The sequence below is a fragment of the Takifugu rubripes genome, chromosome 17 (assembly GCF_901000725.2).
Source record: "Takifugu rubripes chromosome 17, fTakRub1.2, whole genome shotgun sequence".
NCBI classification, from domain to species: Eukaryota; Metazoa; Chordata; class Actinopteri; order Tetraodontiformes; family Tetraodontidae; genus Takifugu; species Takifugu rubripes.
Window position 1 is genome coordinate 6293264 of NC_042301.1, and position 26153 is coordinate 6319416.

General features: G+C 43.8%; 1 protein-coding gene across 5 annotated transcripts in view; it reads right to left on the bottom strand.

Annotated features, from left to right (window-relative positions):
* Positions 1-26153, bottom strand: part of pax5 (paired box 5) — a 41378-nt gene that overhangs the window by 14092 nt on the left and 1133 nt on the right. For 2 of the 5 annotated variants that reach the window (XM_029850116.1, XM_029850119.1), the window contains exons 2-6: positions 15627-15792; positions 13332-13529; positions 12555-12619; positions 10447-10572; positions 5875-6059 (exon numbers count right to left, since the gene is read on the bottom strand). In XM_029850116.1, coding sequence (XP_029705976.1) covers positions 5875-6059; positions 10447-10572; positions 12555-12619; positions 13332-13529; positions 15627-15792 — 740 coding nt within the window. 5 annotated transcript variants of the gene reach the window in all.

Sequence of the window (26153 nt, forward strand, 5' to 3'; positions counted from 1 at the left end):
TGCACTTGCGCTCCTACAAGACGATGACAGGTAAATAATGGGAACTGTCCACTCACCTCTGCTTGACCCTAACACCAAACCAGGAACCATCCGTCCTCATCCCACCAACTTTAACTGGGTGAGTGTGATCATTTAGAGTTTAGAGCTTTGACACACGTGAAACACTAAATATAGATTAAGCATCTATTTTCAGGACTGCTGCACATGATGGGTGTAGAACTGGCCTCTCCTTTGTGCGTATGGGCGTGTGTGCGTGTGTGTGTGTCCAACTTGAGGACAGTCTTAATGCCCTTTAAATTATTCAATAAAACTCATGTTTAACACAAATCCATAAAATAAATTAAGGCTGGAGATAAGATTTCTTTTCGACGAAATAATTGCTTCCTAAAAATGGGTGACGTTGAATTCACTAGAAGATCCATATTTGAATTTTCTTGCACCTCCAAATATATTAAACAGATGTTCACACAAATACACACACTGTTTATAAGAACTGGACTAAATATTGATCACCTACTGATTTTCGCTTACATAGGTATAATGGATGTACAAATCAACCTTTTATTTCCAGGCTGTATATCCATTTATGTGCTTGAAAATAGGCTGTTTAAAACTGTTTGGATCTTCGTCTGGAGGCGACCATGAAACTGCAGGTTTCTGGTCATTTATTTTAATTTATTTACGTTAATATATTTTTCTACATGAAACTCTAAATTTAAGCCTGTGCGACAAAAATATGGTGCACGCAGCATACAGCAAAACTCTATCCATTTACCCACCTATCCCTCATTAATTACAGTTTATTCCTAATCAGGGACACACAACACTCACAGACTCATCTAGTGGCAGTCTGGAGTCACTAAACAACCTTGTGTCCTTTTCTGTAACAGGACCCAAAGAAAACTGGAGCAGCCATGAGAAAATAGAACAATACAGTACAGTGTCCAGATTATATCATCTGTATGTGTTTGTGTGTACGTGTGTGTGTGTGTGTGTGTGTGTGTGAGAGAGAGAGAGAGAGAGGGAGAGAGAGAGAGTGCATGCACCAATACACTAATGACAGCAATCGGAATTTCTTTTAGGTGATGAGGTGTGAGTTTTGCAGTGACCCTTTAAATAGCCCTACATCTGTGTGTGTGTGTGTGTGTGTGTGTGTGTGTGTGTGTGTGTGTGTGTGTGTGTGTGTGTGTGTGTGTGTGTGCGTGTGTGTGTGTGTGTAGGTGTAGGTGTAGGTGTGTTTGTGCTCACTGACCTCTTAAACACCCCTGTACTCGTCAACACACAACACAACCACTGGACTGTGACCTGCCAAATAAGAGCTTACCCAGTACACTACACACACATCTTCCTCTCTTACTCTTTGCACTTCAGACACGTTTTAAACCTTCTTTTCTCTCTTAATGCCCCCCACCCCAGCACACACACATCACACCTGTAGTTTTTTCTCTTTTTTTGCCAGATCATCTATTCCTCCACTTCCTTTCCTGGCTGTGCCCTGTCCTATTACCCCAGTGTCTAATGTGTCCATGTAGATGGGGGCCGGTCCCCGGCACAACCAGAAAAGAAGGGGTCTGCTGTGGTAATTGGCCATGATGAAGTTTGGCCAGTAGGGTGACAGCCCTGCTAAGGAAGATGGATCATTCTCATTCAGCCCCGTAAATGTTGTCAATTCTACCGCTCATACAGCGCCATCAACCCTCATCAAGGCAGAGAGACGCAGCTGCCCGCCACGGAGGGACCGAGGCTTTGGGGGATGGGGGTGTTGGAGCTGGGCTGGATTTACGTGTGCGTGTGTAAATAAATACGTAGTGAGATGAATTGAGGAGATGGGGATGAAAAAGAGAGATTGATACAGATAAGACATGATGACAATGGGAAGCAGTTAATGGACAGAGAGGCGAGGAGGGTTGTGAACTACACACTGAACTACACAACTATGGCATCTCCTGCTAGCACCAACGACTTCTACCACCTGCAACAAGTAATCTTCCGTCTGTATAACCTGCATCAGCATATCCAACAACACGGTGTGACACCGTCCTGCAAACCGCTGTCCCGGCCAATCAACTGCAAGCATCACAAATCAAACTTGGTTTCAGTGGCGTCACTTTAGTTGTGTCGGAGATGTCGAGGGTGTTTTAACCACACACCCTCCATAAGGTGTCACAGTGGTGCTAAATCCTTGAAGTGGTGAACATTTGTCATCATGGGATGTGTGAGTTGTGTGTCCACTGGGGGAGACGTTGGCTGAAAGGGTCAAAATAAATCATATTGGGAGTCAACTGATAAGTCGGTTCTACAGCATAAAATGCAATTTAAAATGTTGAATTCTGAGCTTTATTTAATAAGAATACACAACTTCAGGATTGGTGTTGTCTGCTTCCTTCTCACTCCCAATGAAATCTCAAAAACCCTACCTGAATATTCTGTTAACATTTCCTTGTATGGCTATTTTATTATATTTATCTTGATTTTATTTATTTATTGTTCTTTCTCTTAATCTGCCCTCTTACAAAAACAGCAGGTTGACTCATATCTTGGAAAGAAATGGTTTGGTTCAAATTTCACATCAATAACAGATGAGCCATAATCGACCCTCACACACTCTCTCTCTCTCTCACACACACACACACACACATACACACACACACACACACACACTCACACACCATGCACATCTTGGCCTTGCTGGCCTGAGAAATTTGCATAATAGTTTTTCATTTTTGCTCCATTCCTCAAATAGCTCCTGATTTTTCCATCCCTCTCCTCCTCTCTCCCTCTTTCTCTCTCTCTTTCTCTCCACATTGTCTTGAGTGCTCCTGATGGAAAAAGGGTTGACTATAAACAAATACAATTCCCTCAGAGGACCACAAACTGAGACAGGGATTGAGGGGAAGAAATTCATCTGCGCTCAAACCGAGCGTGGCTGCACCGGGGAGGATATTCATTTTCCTTTGAGGCAGCCGGACCTCAAATCTTAGGAAGTGGCCCCCACAAGTACAAAAAACTAGCAAATGAGTGTAATTAATAATTCAAGGTTTGAATTAAATTGTGGTGTTTGATTTCTAACCCTGTGGCTTCATTCATACCTCCACGCATCTGTGGATGCTACAAACTGACCCATGTTGTGAAGTCAGCGTTTGTAGTTTCTGCTGTTGTGTGTCCAACCAGTCAGATATGAACACTAAACCGTGGTCAGCTGTTTTTTATTCTGGATTGGTTTGTTCTGATGGAACAAACTGAACCGTTGTCAGACAGAAAGTCGGACATACTCCACTGGATCTGTCCTGTCTGGCCCGTCTACCCAGTGTCAGGGGGTGCATTTGGACCTGGGGCAGCACGGGAGGAAAGGGGTTCCATCAACGCTGCTGATTTATCACCTGAGTAATAGGAAGCGATTGAAGGGAAATTTAAATGAACTCTCCCTGACAGGCACACATGCAGACACGCGTATGAGTGCACGCACGTAAATTAATACCAGGACTTAATAGATGACAGGGAAAGAGGACGAGAGCAGAAGACAAGGATGTGATAAAAGGACGGCCCGTTGGGGAGGAAAGATGAGGGGAAAAGCCCCCAGACAAACACTAAAGCATTGTGGGCAATTTAACTTTTTTATCTAATCCAGGAGGATGAAGGAATATAAAAAAGAAGGTCGAAAGCTAAAATAATGAGGAGCTTCAAATAAATTCCTAAATGGCAGTATATCAGTGTTATATTTTAATCAAGTGTTGGTACCTGAAACGCAACCGTTTGCCTCCTCTTTGACCCCTCTTTGACTCAATTAATTCCTTTTTTGATTCTTAACTGTTCAAAAAGTGCTATATCAGACACGTACAAACACACACACAGGTTTTTTTTATGATTTATTTGGTGTGTGTTTGCCTTGCTTGTGTTTGTTTTCTGTTCCTTATGTTCCCAGGCGGGCAGGGCTGGCCCACCTTACACACCTGATCCCAGTCTCAGTTGATCGGCCATGCAGCTTAAAGAGTGGCCCCTTCCTTCACCTGATGCCAGATCGTTGGTGTTCATACTTGGGAACGCTTGTCTCTGTTTAAATCACTTACAACTTTTTGCCTGTTTTGTTAGTTGAGAATCCTGAACCTGGTCTCCCTGACCTGTCCTGCACTCCTGCTTCCTGTGATTCTCCTATATTGTTGTTTATTTTTGCCTCCCTTATTTGCACCCTATTTCATTAAAACCCCCTTAATCAAGAGTCCACGTCTGCATTGTGGGTCCTGTTTTCTCCGCTTGTGAATTTTAAATCGATGCCCACTGGTTTGAACAGTTAATAAACCTGTCAGGTCCAAATGTTTGTAACCACAAAGGTGGCTGGACGCCACATTGCTATATTCAAGATTCCACATGTATGACAGTCATAGGTGCGCACACACACACACAAACATGCACTTCAACCCTAATAACTGAGACTCGGCCATCAGTGTGACTGTCTCACAGGGGCGCAACTGTCAATCATTTTACGGGGGTCCTTAGTCGAGCCGGTCAACCAATGTGAATTTGTGATTGTGTGAAAGAAAGACAGGGTGTGTATGTGCATGCACACCTTTTTGTCATCACAATGCAGCTCGTGCTTGACCCCGGGGCAACCCGGAGTTTGGAGCCCCTACCCCTGATCCTGGCGGCTTGACCGGGCTCAGAGAGGACACTGACCTATGAATCATGGGTATTATCGTCTTTAGTGTCAGTCTATAGAGCAATGAGAGCCAATCCCTGTCGACCTCTCGCCCTACACCACTCTTCTCTCCATGTCAGTCAGACGGAAGTGAATGGACTAAAAGGCATAACCTCGCCCTAAAGGTCTAAGGCTGCAGCCTAGATGTGACTAAATATACTGCAGATCCCTCAGCGTGTGTTGGTCCTGATGCCTTTGGCAGTGACTAAATAAATACATGAAATGTCAGGTTAAAAAAGTGGTTATGGTATTATCAATCTATTCAGAAGACTCATTCAACTCCTCTATTCAGCACAGATTTAATGCACTCCTCAGGGAGGTCTTTCCAAGTTGTTTTTTTCTTGTATTATCCTCTCTCACATGCAAACACCATACGCAGCTCATTCACCAGACACATCAGCATGCTGACATCTCTGCTGCGATCCCTGAGCAGCAGGAAGTGAGGTCATAATAAGAGCCAGGTCAATATGCTCATTAACCCCTGCAGTGTATCTAGATTATAGAAACATCGATAGGCCAAGCCTGACTGGGTCTGCATGGCTGAGGAACACTGGCGGATGTTCCAGACTGACCAAGAAGACACGTGAAATGAGGTTACACCGTTCAAATTTCTGTCAACATTGGCACGGCATGGCATGGCAAAGGCATAGCAGGCGGGTCAGGCTTTAGCTACAACAGATTCAGCATTTCAGGCTTGCAAGAAAAAACACAGAAGTGAATCTGTTGGTAAAATAATAGTAATTATAATATTTAACCCTGTGTAATCAAAAGGTCAAATACTGACATCTAGCAATACTAATGTTTACCGATCTATGTAATCTTAAAAGTACTATGGTGGATTTTGGCAATTTCTTTTAACCAAATGCAAAATGAAATAAGTTATATATCATTAATATATTAAATTTCTTCTTCTCCAAAATAAATCTTCAGTGTTATTGATGCAAGCCTGTGAAATGGCTTTTTGGAATGCAAAAGCTTGAGCATAGCGAAATTGCATAAATGCACAGCTTGTTAGCATGCTTTATGGTGTTATGGCAACACAGTGGTGAGTCAACACAAGCAGAAAATCGGACCAATAAGGTGCACGGTACCAAATGATAACAGATTAGCGAGACCTCTATGGCCATCACCACTTAAACCATCAGCCTCAACCCAAAACCTGCATGATGCCACGCCCTTACCTTGCCAGAGTCAGGGCTCGCATAGAGGTCAGAGTTGGATTGGATTGGACAGGGAGGCTGTCTGTCAAACAGACGGTCCAATACCTCGATCTGCTGTGGAGAGAACAGCTCCCCTCTCATCTGCTTCCTGAGGAAGTCACGGCCGCTGTGACCGTGCCCATTAGCCAGCGGCGACTCCTGCAGACCTGTCACAGAGAACACAGGGAAGTGGGTTAGAAAGGGTTGAAATAATGGTGAGAGGAGAAACAGAAGAGGTCTACAGGGGAAGATGAGGGAGTTCTTCCATCTGCTGGGCCAAAGTCAAGGTTGAAGTCCTGAGTTGATGAAATAAATCTCTGACATTCTCTGGCGAATGTGGACCAATGTAAAAGCTCAATGTGCTGATTTAAGACGGAGAAGATTGTGGAGACGAGAGAAAATGCAATAAAAATGCAGTCGATTACCAAGCGCACACTGTCCCCCACTCTCCCTCTGTCAAAAATACACTGTAGCCTATAAAATATACACACATCCACTGGTATCACCACACACACACACACACACACACACACACACACACACACACACACACACACACACACGTATATATATATAGTATATTGCTGTGGTATCAGTATTAGACTGTGAGCTCTTGTATCCTGCAGTTATTGCAAGGCTGAGGGACTGAACGAGACAATTATAAGAACTCTGAAGAGTCGCGGCCCACAAATGATTAGAAAGAGTGAGTGAGAGCAAACGATAAAGAGAAAAAGGGGATGAGAGTGAAAATCCCTCGCTATAGGGCCAATTCACTGCTCCAAACTGGTGCTGAGGATCTATTTTAGGCCTGGTTCCTGTTTGGTGTGTCTGTTGCAGAAACAGGAGAAACAAGACAGATGAGAATTGGCTCCAAATACACACACTATCCTTTATCTGTTCAATCGCTCTCTTCTTTGTAGCATCAGATACTGTAACCTCACATATATAGTTGCGTTCATCCAGATCAAGGGTGGCCAATAAAACCAATGTGGGACAGTGAGGATGCTCACGATGGCCAGTGTGGCTCTGTGTGATAGCTTACTGCCACCATCTGCTGACCTTTGTGAATGAAAGTATTGCCCACTGTGCTAAACACAGGCTAGCTCAGCTGCTAAAACTATTTTAACATGATCTGGACATGATCTCCTGCTGTGTCATTCAGCCAAATCCGATTTAATGACATTCTGCTACAGTTCGGTGGCACTAGGACCGTTTTTGTCACATTGTCCCTCAGACTTGTAGCAAACCTCAACTGGCCGCTAACAGAACAACCTCATCCTCACAGAGAGCTGCATAACTCACAAAACCTCTTTCACTTACTCTCACACAACACACTGATCATAATCTCACCTTCTCCACTATAGTGTCTCTCTCTCTCACACACACACACACACACACACACACACACACACACACACACACGCACACACACACACACACACACTCACAGATGCTAGGAGCTGTGAGTGTATGGTCTAGGTCTCTGGTGACAGACCAATCAGGGAGGGAGACAAAGCCGATATGATGCTTTAGCCTGGTAACCCACGGCGACCCATTTAATCCCACCGGTCAGTCCTCATGATGGAATTCAATTGATCAATCATGTAGCTCTGATGGCACCATTTCAGTCACCTTATTGCTTTCTCTCCACGCACTCGCATGTGCACGCGTGCACACCCTCAAGCGCACCCATACGCATGCACGTACACACACACTCACACACACTGAGAGACCTACCCAATGTAACCACACGGTAAAAGGACAACAGTGCCTGTTATCAAGGAATATCACAAAAGATTTTTTTATGATTATAAATATACCATTTGTGTGTATGGGCACCACTGGGTGTGTGCATGTATGCATCTGTCCCCGATGTCGGGGGGTGGCCACGCAGTTGGGTGGGTATCTTGATATCCGGCTAGTCTCATTGTATCCATAGATGGGTAAAGAAACTCATTGGTGTGACAAGTTAAATCCTATTCACTGATGGATATGTGCTCTCTCTTTCTCTCTCTCTCTCTCCCCCCCTATACACACACACATGCACACACACAGCTGCCTCTATCTCTGAGTCAGTCTCAGAAGGGAAGTGCTTGTTTTTCCTCTTTTTCAGAGCAGAACAAAACAAACAATGAGACTTTATTGTTCTCTCCTTCCACCTTCCACCCCCCCCCCCCCTCAAGAAAATAACATCATCTCATTCTCTTGGCTTGATGTGGCCTTTTTTCTCCACAAACCATTTTTAATGTTTGCATTTATTAACCAAGGTATATTTGTGCAATAAAATGGGTTTTGCTGTGTGTGTGTGTGTGTGTGTGGGTGTGTGTGTGTGTGTGTGTGTGTGTGTGTGTGTGTGTGTGTGTATGTGTGTGTGTGTGTGAGATCTAAACTTCAAGGATCAGAGTGTTAGGGTGTGGGAGACTCAGGGTGAAGGGCGGGCCCCCCCCCAACTTTTGCTTTTTTTTGCAGGGGCTGACAGATAAAACATCTTTTATCTGTCAGCCCCTGCACGTCACAGTGGCTGCACACAGAGGTCAGAGGTCATTTTGGCCCTCTGAATAAATACCTCAAATGCTGTTATTAGTTCATGCTGCTATTTCTTCTTTCTGCAACACAAATATATTTTATTTTCCATTAAATATTTTTTTTATTTATTTAAGAGAAAAGTTAAGCCATTTTCTGAAGCGTGCACACACACACACACACACACACACAAAAACACACACACACGCACACAGCCCCTGTGTGAGAGAATAGGTTAAGATACAATAGTCCCCTTTTGGCCCCACAAGTCAAGTTCTTCCATTCACTCTCATTCAGCTACATTTCACCCTGGTGACTCCCCACTTCCCTTTGCTTTGGCTGGGGGGGCAGAGGTCAGCACAGGGCTTTACCCCCTGCACACACACACACACACACACACACATAAGTGTGTATCTGCAAGCTGCAGTCCCAGCTGCTATTTTGATGGTTGCAATATGTCTATATTGTCAATATATAATGTATTATGTAATGATATGATAATTTTAATCAATTTTTTAGAAGAATAACAAAAACACCCCTAAGCTTCCTCCAGGACACCGAAGAAGTGCGATTTGAACTTGTGTCCTTTATATGGAAACAGATGTTTTCCAGCCAAATAAACAATACTGTTAATTTGATATTATGAATTTATGCAAACCTGTGGAAACGGGAGATCATGCGATCCCTCTCTATTTTTACCCCCAGAAAGCACAAAAATGAGTCCGTTTGAGACACTTTCATTGTGCTTTAAGATGAGTTTTTAATTCCTGGAACACAGTCCGATGTCATTATTGCATGTATGACATATTAACCTGCACAGAGGCAGCAGAGGTGAAAACAAAGCAGCGTGTCTCTTATTCTCCTGTGTCCATTTGTCTTATCCCTCCTGTATTCAAATGGTTAACATATGGGCAAGAGTGTGAGAATCTGGCACTGTTGTGTATCTGTGTTTGTCTGTCCGTGTCAGTGCATGCTGTTTCCCCCGTCGCCCCTTGCTGGGTGTGTGTCATTATCCAGCAGGGGCTGCTCTAATGGAAGCTGTGATTAGCAATGCTGTTAATTAGACCACGGAGCCCACCGCGCAGACCTCTGCCACCGAAGCACCGCTGATAAGAGGCAATGGCACAATTGTTGGACGCTTCCAGGAAGTAAGGTGTGAGGAGGTATTGAGGAGTTGGAAGGAGAGCCGAGCACCAAACATGAATCCTGTGGTGTGGTGTAGGCGCTACCGAGGTGACTATGAGATCACTGTTGCTCCCAGGTGTTGGAGGATTTAATAGCATCATATATTTGTGTAATTAGCAGAACATCGCTCTTGGATATGTGTGCTCTATTGTTTTTGTACATTCTAAGAAACGTATTTGTCCTCCATGATTTTATCAGGTTTAGTAGTAGATAATTTAGATGAATTTAGACTCATTAAACGATATGTAGTGGGTGTGTGTCGGTGTGTGGGGTGAATCCTAACTCAGATGTCTTCATCGCTAAACTCATATTTCTTTAGTAATGCTGCTTCTCTGGAAATCTACCTGAGACGAGAGTTTATTCATGCACTATTGATCACACACACTGTCATGCTGGATCAATGTTGTGTGCATGTTAATAAAGCGGCGCACTTCTGTGTGAGCACAGAGATGTACCGTGTGTACATGCTTGTTTGGCAGGGTGGGCTTACATGTGCACCTGTGTGTGTGTGTGTGTGTGGGTGGGTGGGTGTGACAGAGAGAGAGAGAGAGAATGTGTGTGTGTCATTGGCATTAAAAAGCCATCACAGACAGTCTCCTGCAGTAAATGAGACAGGAGCAGATGTCGGACTGAGGGGGGGTAGACAGAACACCACTGGGGGCTCTGTCTCTCGCTCTTTATCGCCATGTTTTCTAACTGCTGATGAGTTTTCCAAATATTCCAGCAGTTTCCAGGGTAAATCCCAGGTGCGCCTTGAATATTCTGAAATGCTTGAATACAGAGCGCACACGCCAACACACACACACACACGCACACATACACACACACACACAGACCATCTCTCACCTTCGTCCCTCTTCCGTTTGCCTACATCGGCAGCAGAGCTGATACCCAGAATGCCGCTGATGGAGTACGATGATCCGGCTGAATCGCTGGTCACCGCTGACACTTGTGTGGCAGCTACAGACGTTGCTGCATACAAACACCATAATAACACATTTATTTCTTGTGAATAGTTTGAAAATAATTATACTGTGTATGTAAATGTGTGTGTGTGTGTGTGTGTATATATATATATTTATACACACAGAGAGAAAGAGAACTATTAAAATGCACATTTCTTAACATTTCTTAGAATGACGGTATGTAAATCCACAAAAGACAGCAGTCTTGTCTGTTTTTCTGTCCCCCCCCCCTCTCTCTCTCTCTCTCTCTCTCTAATCTGCCCCCAGAGGAGACAAGTTCTTTGCTGGGCAACACAGTGACATACTTGTCACTGCTTCAGTGACAACCCCCCACCCCACCCCCCAATACACACATACATTTGCAACCTTCTGACACACAAACACACACGCACACACACACACACACACACACACACACATACACAGCAGACAACGCAGTCCCTGATTCTCTGGTTCCTTATCGGTGCCCCTGTAAGCGGACATGGGGCTGACTGACAGTACGGTATCCCAGGAGGGACTCAAAAGTGAGCAGACAGACATCATAATCCTCTCTCCCAGCAGATCCCCGAAACACAAGACGAGACCAAAAAGGGAAATAAGACCGAAGAAAAGAGACAATAAACTAGACAATCAAAGTCCCTTCCAGCCTCTCTAACGCCAGGAGGCTATAATGAATGCATATCCCTCCTTTTCCCATCACTTGATTTAGCACTTCAATTATCTGATTTTCCTTTCTCTTTCTTTTCTCTCTCTTTTTTTTAATCACAACGTGGCGCTTTTATTCAGCAAATCCAAATGTTCAATTTTCCACCTGGGAGTGGGACCCATTTATCTGTGTAATCTGTCAGCGTGCTGTGTGCGCGCGCAGGCACACAACCGTGCATGTCTGCTAACTGTGTCGGCTGCAGGAGCAGCGTGTGTGAAATTAATTTAGATTAATAGACAGCGCGTGATCATGAAGATAAGAGAGAGCCTGGAACACAATCCACCTCAGGGCTGAATGACGAGCAGAGAAAGAGAGACTCTCAAATTTATTTGTACTCCGAGATATTCATCCAAAATAAGGAACTAATGCTCCATCATAGCTGTAACAGTGATATTGCCTGTGTGGCCTGATTAAAAACTACAACAGGACGCCTGAATGAGGAGCAGAGCCTGGAGTAGTTTGTAATTGATTCTGATCACACAAATCTGGGAAGAGCTGATTCTGAGTCAGAACTATTGACCTCTATGATTACAGGGCATCGTTTTATGATTCGGATGGTTAGCTTCAAACATTCAAAGATCTTTGGAAATGCAGGCAAAATGAAATACGATGTGCCAGAAGAGGCAAAATAGTGCATGACGTTACACAATGAAACATGATTGATCCAAATATGGATAACTTCCTGCTTTGGTTGCAGCTTCTTGAATGTATGTCTGCTGTTCGGCCTCCTCATCCCAAATGGCACAAACTTCTAATGTTTGTCCTCCTAAACAGATTTTTCCACGCACATCAGCCCTGACTGGGCATTAAATTTGGCCCTTAAACTCTCTTTAATCATATGTGAAAAGTAATTTAATGACTTTTCAGTTCTCTGTTGTTCATTTTATCCAGCTAAAAGCAAAAGTCTGGAAGCATTTCCCCGCTGAATGTAGTATATCCTCCCTCACATGATGTGTTTTTTCTAAAAATCTACATTTAAGCAATAATGTGCAGTTTTCTTTAAAATTCCAAACCTGATTTTAGATCTGTTCTGCCCATGAAAACTCTTCTGAGTGGATAAAATAGGAAACCACTTTCATCCCATTTAATTCTGTACATCTTCATAAAAGCATTCAAGCAAAGCACATTTGTGGCACTTAACATTTCACACCAGCTCTTCTCTGTTTGCGTTAACGGAATTTCATTATGTCTGCTTGTTCCACCAACAACTTCCCCCCTGGAAATGGCTCTGCTGTAAAACGTGCTTTGACAGTTGGAAAAAGGACCTTAGAGCTGCGACCTACCCAGGTTGTGAGCCGACACTGAGCCCGTCTGGCCCGGCTGCTGCTGGACTTTTGTCCGGATGATCCTGAAGCAGGAGGAGGAGGAGAGGAGATATTAGCGAGTGTGAAGTGATCGTTTGTGTGTGCGAGAGTGACAACAGAGGGATGAGTGACAGAGGGAACAGGACCATCCTGGGAGAAAAAATTTGTGTGTGTGCATGCGTGTGTGTGTGTGTGTTGTGTGTGTGTGTGTGTGTGTGTGCGTGCGTGTGTGTGTGTGTGTGTGCGTGCGCGCGTGCGCGTCTGTGTGTGTGTGAAGTGGCTGAAGCTGGCTGACATGGCAGAGGGGCCTCACACTTCCTGCTTGGCTGCTCATGCAAGCCCTTTTCTTCCTCTTTCTTTTCCTTTTCCTCTCCTCTCCTGCCCTCTCATTTCCTCTCCTTCCTCAGCCTTTCTTTCCTTTCTTTTTGTGTCGTTCTCTGTTCTTACCCTCACACACCTTCCCTCCCTTTTGTTTGCCTCTTTGCCCCTCTCCTCCTCTCTCTTCTTTCAGCATCCCTCCCTCTCTCTGCCTGTGCGCTCAGGGGAACAGGTTGTCATTGTACCATCGTGTTGAACCACTGAGCTGCGGCTACTTCATACATATGGAGACTGAGGCCTCTCGGCTTCTTCTCCTCTCCACTCACACACCAAGTGTATCTTGCGGTATGATGACGCACCGCCTGCTGCCTTCCCTCAGTACCTGTTGCCTGTTATTTGCTGCTCAAACACATGCACGCTGTTGTCAGACTGTAACACCTGTTGATGGAGCTGACACTGGGGACGCTGTCGTTGTCGCACACCCTCTCTGCCAGGAGCCTGTCCCGGATCTCCCAGGCAAACATGGTGGGGTTTTGGCGTTTGTAATCGGCGATCTTGTCGACCACTTTGGGAGTAGCAACCTTTGGTTTGGATCCGCCGATCACCCCAGGACGGATACTGCCGGTCTCATAGTACCTGAGAGACAGAGCGCAGGGAAACTGTATGAAATTATTAAAATGGGGGGAAATATCACTTTTGATAATTCCAGACATTTTTCTGGCTTAAGTTCTTGTTCCAATTCATAACTTGGTCAGGGTCCAGTAAACGTGGGGGGTCAGCATGAGCCCATTTTCTTATCGATGCATGGGGAAACTTTAATCCCAGGAGGACGCCGCTGCAGCAGCAAGTTTTAAACATTTTCCTGTCTTCTTGGAGCTGCAAAAACACAACTGAATCTTCGGAAACCATCAAAAACCTATTATTGCAGCAACAGCCACAAGAACCAAGTGGTATAGAGAGAAAAAACTAGAATATTATCATTATTACTATAAGTTAAACCTCCATCAGCACTGAGTCACTTTAGAACATCAAACGTTCTTCACAGCTGTGCTGGTGGGTGTCCTATCTGTCACACACACACACGCACACACACACACACACACAGGCGACTCAAGTGTTTTCCTGTCCACCATGGCTATTTCATGAATGTATTTGCATGCAGAAGGGGGGCAGGGGGCAGGGGGGAAGACAGCAAATGTGCAATGCAGCTTGCAGAAAGGGGGGATGCTCCATGTGGATGCAAGCTGTCAGTCAGTCTTAAACCTGCTTCTCCCTCCCTCCTGCCTTCTCTCCCTCCTGCTCCTCTTGCCCCCCCTCCCCCTATTGCTGTACGGTAGAGTAATCCCTTCTGTGAAGATGTGTGTGTTCTGTAAATGTGCATTTCCTTGTCTTTGTGTGTTGAAATACAGCTGTGAGTATAAATGCAGCTAAAATGAGAAGAAATAACTACTTCCAATCAGAAAACTATTTTAATGATTTGCTGCGGACTCAGGGGTGAATCCGCAAGCGTGGTCATTGATATTTTTTGCCAGGCACACACGTGCACAAGAGCAATAGATTTAGTGTTTTTGTTCTGCAGGCACAGGAGAGACGGAGAGGAGAGGATAAAACAACTCTCCCTCCTTCCTTCCATCCCTCATCGCCCTCTCCTCACCCCCCCCCCCCTCCTCCTCACGGTAACGCTTCAGTGAGTAGAACGGCCAGGACAGGGGGAAAGAGAGAGGTAGCGAGAACGACAGAAAGAGTAAGAGAAAAGGAGAAGCAAGGAAGAACAATGTGCAACACATTTTTTTGATATAGCTGAGGGTCGCTGCAGCTAATCCTCCCCTCTGTCCCCCCAAATCGTCTCCCTTCTTCATTCTTTTTTCCTTTTTTTACATCGTTCTGCTTTAACCCTCCTCTTCCCCTTTGATTGTGCTCCTTGTTCTTTTCTTTCTCCCTTTTCCTTTCCTCTTCGTCTCACTCTGCCCTTTTTGTGGGGGGTAGAAATATGGTGCCACTTTCATTTTGATGCTAATTCCAAAAAGTGATGAATCTTTCCCCTTTGTCCTCTTTTCTTTTCCGAGGGACAGAATGAGCAGGGATTTACTCCTGAATTTAGCTTTGAAAAGGCAGAGCGAAATGGAAAGAGACAGAAATGGGGTGAGAACAGACAGAAATATGAGAAACTTGGATGAGGATGAGAATACTCACAGGTGAAAGAAGGTATGGAACAGAGAGAGAAATGCAAAGCCAGCAGAAAATTGTTCAGAATTATGCTACAGAAGCAAGAAACAGAATGGAAACTAAAATAGTTGGTGTCCTTCAAAATGTCATTCATGTCTCAACAGAAAAAAGCAGAACATTTTTACTTAGAGTATTTTAGCTAAAACAAAAAAGTGAAAACATCATTGTCACTTCTGGAGAAACAGCTTTGATCTTCTTATTCATCCCAGAATGACTGTCATTAGTTGACTCCATCATTAAGCTACTGCTGTTGGAGCCCGGCCATGGTTGTCCTGGCTCACAATAGCCTGTGAAAACCTGTCACAAGTATTCCAAAACCACTGTTGAGAAGGTGTTGAACTCTCCATGGTTTTGCATCATCATGGAGCTCTATGTCAAAGTGTTACCAAAACCTTTTGCACAACGTTGGAACTACCTGGCATTAAATATGAAACACTGCTGACTGGATCTCTGGAATGAAACAGACTCGGTCTTCTGCTCTGTCAGGATATTGGGTTTGGTGTTTACCTGCCCAGAATTTTGCTGACGCATCCATGGCTCACTCGCAGCTGGCGTGAAATGTCACAGGGCCGGACACCTTGGTGGGCCAGTTCCACTATCCGCTGCCTGACCACGTCAGGGAGGGGCCTGCCGTTAACGAACACACCCCCGAGTTGGTTCACCCCGCCATGCCCTGCAAGACAGAGGAAGGGATCAGAGCAAGATCAAGGATGGATGAAAGAGGGAGGAATGTGGCTGCCGAGCTCAGACCATTGAGAAATTTAATTAGTTTAAGCCGGAGAAAAGAAAGAATGTAAACTTATTCATGGGAGTAACTGAAGGAGATAGTGGCTGCATGTGCAACACACACACACACATACACACAAATGGTGATAAAAGGCTTTTCATCATCATTTCCATGGTCATGTCACACAACTTTCCCAATATACTCTTATAAATGCAACTATAAAACTCTACTTGTGAGTCACCAAATAGGACAGGAACACTGTCATAAATACTCTACTACACTGTCACATATGCTCTATATCTCTGTCATAAATGCTCTATCATAACTGCTGTATAACTCTGTCATAGGTGCTCGATAACACTGTCACAAAAGCTCCGCTTGCTAAGTTTTCCCTTGCTGATGATGCTGCACAAGCCCCCCCGCCAAAGTTTTTCCTGCCAGTAATCCCACTGAAATCCCGACGTCACTGATTAAGCTTCAGAGCCGAACTTTTACTTTTCCCATTGCTTGTTTTGAGTATGAGCACATATCATGTGAGCTCCACCTGTGTTAAACCCATTTAATCCATGGCTCCCCAACACGGTGACTGCCTGCTAACAAGAAGACCCGTCTGAATGAGAGGAGGTGCAGAGAAACAGACTCACATTTTCATTAAAGATGAACCAGTTATCTGTCACCGTTAACTAATACTGACAAATGAGAACATTAAGCGCTGCCCTGTCTCCGCCAGTGCGTGTGTTTACTGTATATGTATAAATCTAACCAAAGGCAGAGCATAAATCACCCAGATTTCCTCAAAACACATAATCCACTGGCGTTTGTATTACCATAGTGATTACGTCTTTAGGGGAAACAGACACACACTCTCTTTTGCACACGCACTAATCCTAGCTATGGGGGTAATAGATTTTAAACACATTACCCCAGCAGGGATACCCCTGAAACACAAACCTGTCCCCCTGTCCCTTTCTCTCCTCCACCAGCATAGAATAAAAACACAACCGCCTCGCAGCTAAAATATAAATGGGTCCATCCACAAAGGCTGAGCACAGAAAGTCTGAGATCTAGAGAAGAAAAGAGAGAAAATCTCAACCAAATAAATAGATAAATAAAGGTTGATGTGGACGGTCAGTGTCTTCCTTCTGCTGCTTCAGTCGGAGATAGAAGCAGCCTCATTATGCAGACGCCTGCTGCAGGCAGCACAATTTGAAAAGCAATCGCTGCCTTACAAAAGAAAGCAATATATGGACAGAGTCATATTTATGCAACGGCCACGAAAGCAGGGTCTCCAATCGGCCCAGCAGTATAAATGGCCAGAAATGGAACGGCCAGTGTCAAACTTTCAACAACAATTTTGATCTCTTCAGCTGAACTACAAGTGTTTATGGTCAGACCTGTTCAATTAAAGGGGCACACGTGGTGCACAAAATAGGAGATGCTGCTGGAGACTCTTTATCATGAAGAGAAGCTCAGTACCATCCGTTAAATCTTGAGAATAATCGAGTTTAAATCCTCCAAATTTTAAACGTCCTCCATGACTAAGCTTCTGTCCCTCCCCTTCATCTTTGTGCACAGCTATTAATTATAAATAGGATCATTTTCAGTGTCTCACACTGATGGTTGTTTTAAGCTACACATCTGGAATCAGCTAATCAGATTAGCAGCAATGCAACAACAGTCCGTTTTCTGTCACACATGTGTTGTTGATGTATTATCCAGTTTTAATGCATCTGGAAGTCTCGCTGCATGTGGAGGCCATGTCTGTGCCAGGCCTCCAATTGCTTATCTTAACTTTACATCCCAGTCTTTACATTTACCTTGCCTGCCTCTGGCCTCAACAATGAAGTTGCGACCCCTCACCTTCTTCAGAATGGAGGCAATTCTGTTGACCTGTATGGACGACCCAAGCTCCTTCACACACACACTCTCTCTGCTTCTACATTGTAGAGTTATGTGCAAGCATTATTCCCACCTTCTTCTCTTTATTATTGTCCTGAAATCTTTGACTAAATGAAAGCGTTTCCTTTTTTTGTGGCAGGGTCGTTGCACGTATGTGCGCGGACCGCTCTCTCCCCTCCTCTCCAACGTCTCTCCCCTTCTCCTTCTGATAAGAGTAAATGAAATGGTTCCTTTCACCCGTCCTATCTGGGCCAGGCCATGAAATACGCCTTGCTTTGTGAAGAGATGGAGAGGAAGGACTTTTGACCTACAAAAACCTCCAGATAACTATTTATTCACTTATCTGTGTATTTACTGTTGGCATTAGGCGTCGAGCCTCTCGCTATTCTTGGGCTAGTTTTATGGGGATTATGTGTTTAGAATTCATTTTCTGTGTATATAAATGCTGATAGGGACAAATGCAATAACTTCTATAAGGGTGTTTGTTTGTGTGCCACTGTAGCAGAAATTCCCAGGTAAGTGACTTGCATCTTAAAGACTATCCGACATGTTTTGATACACCTGCAGTCACTGGAGTTTTCACCACTGAAGTCAGGCGAACATATGAGTCCACCCACTTCTATGAATCCCCTTGAAAGATGATTTTTTTTTAGGTTGAGAGGGAATAATTCTAGATGGACCCTCTCACAGTCATGTGGGTTTAATAATAGGTCAGGTAATTAATCACTCTGGCCAAACAAATGAAGCACTTGCTCCAAGAAATCAATCAACACTGACATCCAGCTCAAAGCTTTTTGTTGCAAATTTGATGCCAAGAGTTTTGCCAAATTGTGCCTCTTAAAGATGATTTTTATTTAAAGTTGGCAGAGACGAGTCGGCTGAGCGGGACAGAGACAGCCAGGGGAGCAAAGGTCATGATTCCTCCATGCTTGTATTTTATATCTTTAGCCTTTATAGGAGCTGACTTAAGGGACCAGCACATCCTTGAATCTGTGCCTTGCTTTTTCCAGGAGGAAAAAAATACTGAGATAAAACTAAATGCATTCAAGCTCCCCCATCCAGAAAATAAGGTCCATCAGTGGCTTTTTCTTCCGGCACTACAATCTCTGTCCGTCCGGCCGTCCATCCGTCTGTCTGTCTGTCTCTTCTCGAGATCTTCCTCTGTCATCACCTGCCTTATAAAAGGTTGATTTTGAAATAAAGCAAATGAGCATCGGCCATTTTTCTCTCTCTGTTGTGAAAGAAATGGAAGTAGAAATTACTTGTGGCTGAAAACCTGTTTGGAAAGACGCCCTAGGAGAATACAGATGAAGCAAATTTCCTTGAACAAACAGCGGATAGATCTGTGAGATGTGCCAGCCAGGCGTTTCTGGGGGCCTGTATTGTTATTTTCCTCATGAAAGGTGGAATAATTAATGTTCTGACAGCAAAAAAATGTGACCCGGGGGATCTTGTTAATAAACGGTTAGATTTGTAAATATCTTATGTCGAATTTCGTCAATTTTCCTGAGATTCCCACAAGGAAACGCAGGCCTATAAGCCTAATTTGACTTTCAAAAGACTTGTCTATCTGTCAGCATGAAAATATAACAAAATGTCCGCTTTGATCGTTCACTGCAGGTCTCCTTTTTTATTGAAACTGGATTTTTCGAGGTTTCACCTGTTATTTTCCCTCATTGTTGTAACTTTCCCTGTCTTTAATAACTTATGTGTCCATCACTAAAGGTAGAGCGCAGCCAGGCCTGCTTGATATTCTGCATACCAATATTACCATCACAATACGTGATTATGAAATTCAGCTCATTATCATCACAATTACCTGCTATAGATTTTTTTTAAACACCATTGCCACTTTGTTGGACCAGTTGTTGCTCAGTGCCGACAAATACTCGGTGTGGCTCTTTTTTAATCGTAGTGTTTTATTGTTTTGAGTGCATAAAAGACAGACCGACACGCACTAACGGTGAAAACCTGACAATAAAAACTATTTTAAAAGCAACGAAAATGCATTAAAATCAGGAAATGTCCATGACGCCATGTTTATAGATATGTCCCTAAATGTGTGTAAATTTAGCGATTATTTTTCCGCTACTTTAGGCGTCGCATATAAAGTGGAGCGACACAGTGAGGCACAACCAATGAGGCGCGCAGCTCAGCGCCATACAACGACCTCGCAACATTTCCACGCGTCACAGTCGATTCCTGCCGACCGCCTGGGCTTTGCCCTTGACATTTTTTAGGTGTAATCGTTTTAAAGCGTTTCCAGACTTTGACATATCCAACTTTAGCACCAGCGCTACCGTCCACACCGTGGATTATCGACTTTAGTGGGACGAGCAAACGCAATTCGTTCTAGTGTCTCTTTTAGGCCTTCGTGTGCGTGCGTGTTTGTGCGTGTGTGTTTGAGCAGGAGCGCTCTCTACTGCAGGAGAGCGCGTATAGACTTAAAAAATATAGAACAGAATTATAAAAAGTAAGAGTAACACACACACACACACACACACACACACACACATACACACATACATACACACACACACACACACACAGACACACACACACACCACACTTAAATTAGATTAATTAAAAGCAAAAGTGGGGAGAAAATCCATCGCCCGTTGTGTTCACCTGCCCAAGTGTCCTTGGGCAGACACGGGTGCCTGCTGCTCACTGAGTCCGGACCAGTGTAAAGACAACTTCGGTCCGGCAGATCTTAGACTAGTTTAACGCATATCATCAAATGTGCGCGTTTGTGTGAGCGCAGTTTGTTTCCATCTCGCCTGCTGGCCCACAAACATAGATATTGCAGTGGATCAAGTTCAGAACTTGGTCATGCTTTGTTAAAACACTCTCTCTCCCTCCCTCTTTCCATCTCTCAGGACCCCTGCACCCTCTCTCAAAGAAGGCAGAGGGGCCCCGTCTCTTTAGTTTTTAGTCAAGTTTAGACAAAGCAGAATAAAAATAAAAATTAAAAATAAATGATTTGGTTCCTTAGAATTATCTCTGCTCCCCCAAAATAAGCACCTTTACTGAAGAAAAATAAGGGCGGAATAAATTTCTCATTTCAGCCCAATCATATTGATTTCCTTAAATGCTTCACGTGACCAAATATATTTGACATATTAATTCAAAACTTTTATATATTTTCTGGGGGATTTTTGTAACACTTTAGCAACAAAGATGTATCAAAATAAACAGAAAAAGCTATAAATCCACACGTTTCGTGACTGAGCGGATGATGATGATGATGCTGATGACGATGCAGATGGAGAACATTAAAAACAGAACTTACTGTGCATCGCAGCAAACGGATCGTGCTTACAATGAATCTCCATCGGAGAGGCCAGATATGAAGGGGTTTTTACATAAACCGGACGCTCCTCTTCAGACACCCACAGAAAAATGTGGCTTCTAATTAACGAAAAATGGGACTAATTCCTTTTTAAAAAAATGATTTCTCGATATTTGTTTTTAATTTTTAAAAGTTGCTTTTGCTTGCAGAAATTCTTGGAGTCGGATACTATAATTGTGGTCAAAAATAAAATATTCATACATAGAAAAAAGGGTTTTATGGAGTAGAGAAGAAGAAAACGTGGTCAAAAATATGCATCAGATTCGGAATCCTCCTCCGAGAAGTCCGGACACCAAACCCAGTCTGTTCAGGAGTCTCCAAAACGACAGGAGGCAAACGACGCGATTAGTGCACATTCCTGTGGCTGTTCGAGTCCCTTCGGTCCAAAGAAAATATATAAAAATTAATCGAAAACAATAATAATCAATAAGGCGAAACCAAAGTATCCCTTTCTGCGCCTCCTCTGTCCGCAGGCTTCGACCCCTGGACTGGGACTTAAGTGGAGGGCAGAACTTTTCCCTTTCGGTAATGTCAAATTAAAAACATTAAATAAAAATACATCTTAAAAAGTAGGGGGGAAACACACACACCCTTTAGTGGCGAAAGAAACATTTCTTAAGAGATCCGCAGATTAAATGCATCCGGTGTTCTGCTGCGCTCTTGTCAGAAATGTCCCTCTGTTCTCACACTAACACTTGGTGAACTCATCATTAAAGCGTTTGTGAGGGCGTCGGCGCTCGCATCTTGAAGTTTCATATCCACATTACCAGTAAAGAAAAAAAAAATCGAAGCCGAGAAAACAAATTTTCAAAACCAACAGCGGTGCGCGTTAGAGCTACTGAGTGATGTTGGAGTAGTTGTCCTGCTCCTGGGGGTAAACAGCAGCTCTCGGGATCTCTAAAGTCTCTGCTTCTGCTGTGGTGGACTCATGTCAGACCTGAACTCCAAGGTTCTGCCGGACTGGGGGCGCATTTCTTCGCTCTTGAAACAGAAAACACTCCTGTCCGAATTTTTTTTTTTTTTAAAAACTTGTTCTCTTTTTTTTCCCGCGCGCGCAGGAGAAAACGCCCAACTCCGTGTTGCGGTTCTTCTTCTGTGTTCAGGGAAGCTGCCGGAGTCTCGCGCGGTGCACGCTCCGTTTCAGGACCTGTTCTTGTGCGGACAGCGCCCGCTCATCCAGCCCCCTCAACACCTAACTTCCACGCGCCGTCCGGCTCCCCGTCACTCACGGCCGATCCAGCCAATCACAGCACGAGCGCTGCCAAGCGCGTCAGCGCCAACCTCGGATACGATCTATCAGAGGCTCGCAGCAATTGGCTGGTGAGTGCGCCTGTAGCCAATGACGCGCCGCGCGGACCGCCGCGTCCACCAATGCAGAGAAGCGGTGAAGCGACGCGGGGATCAGGGAGTAAATGATCATATGTTTAATTTCAATTAAGGAGGTTAAAAAAAAACTCAACGCCTTTATAGTCGCGTGGGCTCAATTTATTCATGTCAATATTAAATGGCTAATTAACGGAGTATTACTAAAATGAGGCTTAGTTGCGGCAATGGTTTGGACGGGGGAAATTAACAGTCCACCTTTTTAAAATGAAAAACACAGCAGAAAGACAGATTTTACTAGTCTAAAGTTTCCAAGGGAATAATTTAAAGTTATTGTTTAGAATTTTAACCGTATCTGGGTCTCTCGCCGTCTGAGAATGACATGTGTAGCTTGAGTTGTTTTCCTCTTTCAGCACAATGTTATAAATCTTTAGCTCGGGGAGAATTGGGAGGACAACATATGAAAAAATGTATTTTGCACTCATCATCTAATTGATTGCGGATTCAAACTGATGTTTTTTAATGAAATGCAATTGGTGAGTTGTGCGTCTGCGCTCGAAATGGAAAGACGGTGATTTATTGCACAGAAGTCCCACCTGATTCGAGAGGGCATATCAAAGCCTCGACTCTGTAATATTAACCATACAAATAGCCTTAAGCGTGAGCCAAATTAAAAAGTCCTATTTCCCTCTTTCCTGTTTGTTTACATCTGTTCAGCGTGTGGATGCTGCACATGTAACGAGAATGGACGCATTCAGAGGTGCGCAGTGATGAAATTATCAGGATTCTTCTCTATGTAGGCCAGTCGCAGGGAGGCATAAACAACAAGTCTTAACTAATCCTGCTATTTTAGGCGCTCCTCTCAATAGCGGCCTGGGGCAAGTTAAACATGTCTGATAGGGAAAAGGTTCGACGTGTAAAATCATTGTATATGTCAAATCTCTCATTTTTATTGTAAAATTTCCTCTTAATTGATTCGCATTGATGCATACATGTGTGACTCAATTCCACATCCTCTGTGCTCGCTCTCAGGCACTTAGCTGATGTCATTAAAACATTTTTTATGTTTGTTTCCTTCATGTTTTTAAGCCAATAAGTTTGAAGGTTTTTTTCTATTGGGTTTACCCTGTGGCCGAGGGGCCTCTGGTGGGTTGTTCAGATCTGAACCACAAGGGGGCGTTCGATCTTGGGAAATCAAACAATATCATATTCCGCGCGTGCGCGCGCTCCCCGCCGCACACAACTAGAGAAAAACTTAAATCAACACATTTTAACTCAAGAGTTTTCAAGTCATTCGATGGAGGGCCTACATTTTAAAATATATCCGACCTGCGGGTAATCTTATTAATTAACCAGGATCCGGCTGATTTGGGCTGTAAAATAAAAACTTTCCTTATGTTCAGCATATTTGCGTCCTTCATTTATATTGCGCATCTCTGTCTGTCATCTATTGCATTACACCCTAAATATTCATCAAAGTCCTCAATCATATTTGACAAATTCCTTATTGTGTTCATCAACTAGGGCCTCGTACAATCATGAGCATCGTCAGCAGTTGTCTTCTTCCAAAATGAGAAATCAGAAAACACAGCCTGATTTACTTTTTAAAAAAATGATTTAAAAAAAAGTACGATTCCATCACTGGCCCTCTGTCCTGCACGTATGATTTTAACCAAACTGAAAATGAAAATAAAAAAACCTGACACATAAGCTAATTGGTATTTTATGCGCATGTCACAGCACGTCTCCCAAACGACTTGTCTTATTATTTATTTATTTTTTTAAATGATCAGTCTCAAATTTTCTCGAAATCCATGACTCCAAATAAAAACCACAACAATACTATATCTCATTCTGTTTTTATATAAAACTGGATTTTTTTTGGGGGGGGGGGGGGGGGTTGGCCTCCCTTCTTCAACAACTCATTTGCTGAGATACTGACACGATCGTTTTGCCCCCTCACAGAAGTAAATTGCACCCCCACCCCACCCCTCCCATTTGCAAATTAAATACACAAGCAATTAAAAAACTCCAAACACAATCAATCATGTATACAAATTGTTGTTGCTGTAGGGTTGAAATTTTGGAGAAAACTTCCATCAGGGTAAGACGACTTTAATCCGGGATCCAAACTATTACCATATTTCATTACGTTGGAAATGAGGGAGGGGGGATGGGGGGGGTATTGATGGTAGTGGTGGTGTGGGGTGCGCGTACTTTTAAAAACATTAGTACGAATGTGGTGGATATGTGATAATCATTTGGAGGCTAATTGAAAGCAACGTTGCCGTAGTGTTCTCTTTCTTCCCCCACCATGAAAGCTGAGGCTGCTCTGTGTTTTGCGCCCGAGACTAGAAACGAAAAAAGCAATGAAAAATTAATAGCGCATGTTAACTCCACCAACTCGTTTATTACACGCCTGCTGACTGTAAACACAATGAGAAAGCTCCCGTATCTTTTCTTAAGTTTCCATTTGCTTGTGGAATATAAAAGTTGCGACTAATAAATAAAATGCAGAGTACAGAGTCAAGCTCTGTCACACCCAAACTCTGCTGCGCAGTCGGACAGTTTGATCGCGCGCAAAAGCCCGATCCAATCGACCCACTAGACTATAATGGCACAACAGATCAGACTGTCATCTGTCAGGCAGAACATCACACCTTGCTGTGTGCTGACGGGGAGCTTAAGGTCAAAAACAACGCAGGCTATGAAGGCATGTGAGGTCATTTGTCTTCCTTTGTCCCTCTTTCACACTCATCGTTTTCAGAGTCAACATCGTGACTTTTCCTTGCTTTCCACAACGTTATAAATGTTGTCCGGTCTTTGTAATGGCTATTTGCTAAATGTTTCGACTTCTCTAAATTAAAAAAAACAGTCAAATAAAAGTGAGACTGTAAATGTGGTCTCGAAGGAGACAGTTTCAGGCGACACGGCCTAAAATGCCACAATGCATCTCTGGCATCACGAGGGCCGTCTACATATTTTCTGTATTGTATGAAAACAGAGCAGTGTGCACATTCTGTGGTACGTATATTTTAACCCGGAGCCCATACTGGAAGACGTTCCTCCCACGAGGAAAATGATATTAATTTGAGCTCTGTCAGTGTGCCGAATTGGCGCCAGCGTTATTGGAAACGAATCGGATAATCGGCCTATGCGCACTTTTACGCACCAACCTCGGGCAGGAAGTGGGGAGGTGCAGGTGGGGGCGGCGTCGGCAGGGGGATCTGATTAGATCCATGTTCATTTCCACAGCAGCCCCTTTGTACCCAGAGCATGCATTTTAAACTGAGAGGAAATGGAGAGACTGTAGGTACCAGCATAGAGCCCCACAGACCCGACATACAAACAGGGGAGGGCCTCCTTTAAACTCTGATTTCCTCAGTGGTTAAAAGGTCATTATGCAACCGCCACAAATCCCATTGCTTTCAACATTTATCGAGGGTAAGGCCTCCACAAAGACAGAAAAGAAGTCATTATTTCCGTTGTACGATGATGGGCTTGGATGAAAAAAGACTAAAGATTACTTCTGATAAGTCTTGTACAAACAATTGCATGAGAAATAATTCTTTCGTATCTATCGTGCATGCCTAACGTGTCAACCAGGCTCATCGCAGAGACTGAATTACGCTTGGGGAGTAGCGAGATCTCCTCCGAGGGAGGATCACCTGCCCGCCGTTTCTTAATGACTGACGACGTTTTATCAATGCAGACGCAGTGGGCAGCGATATGA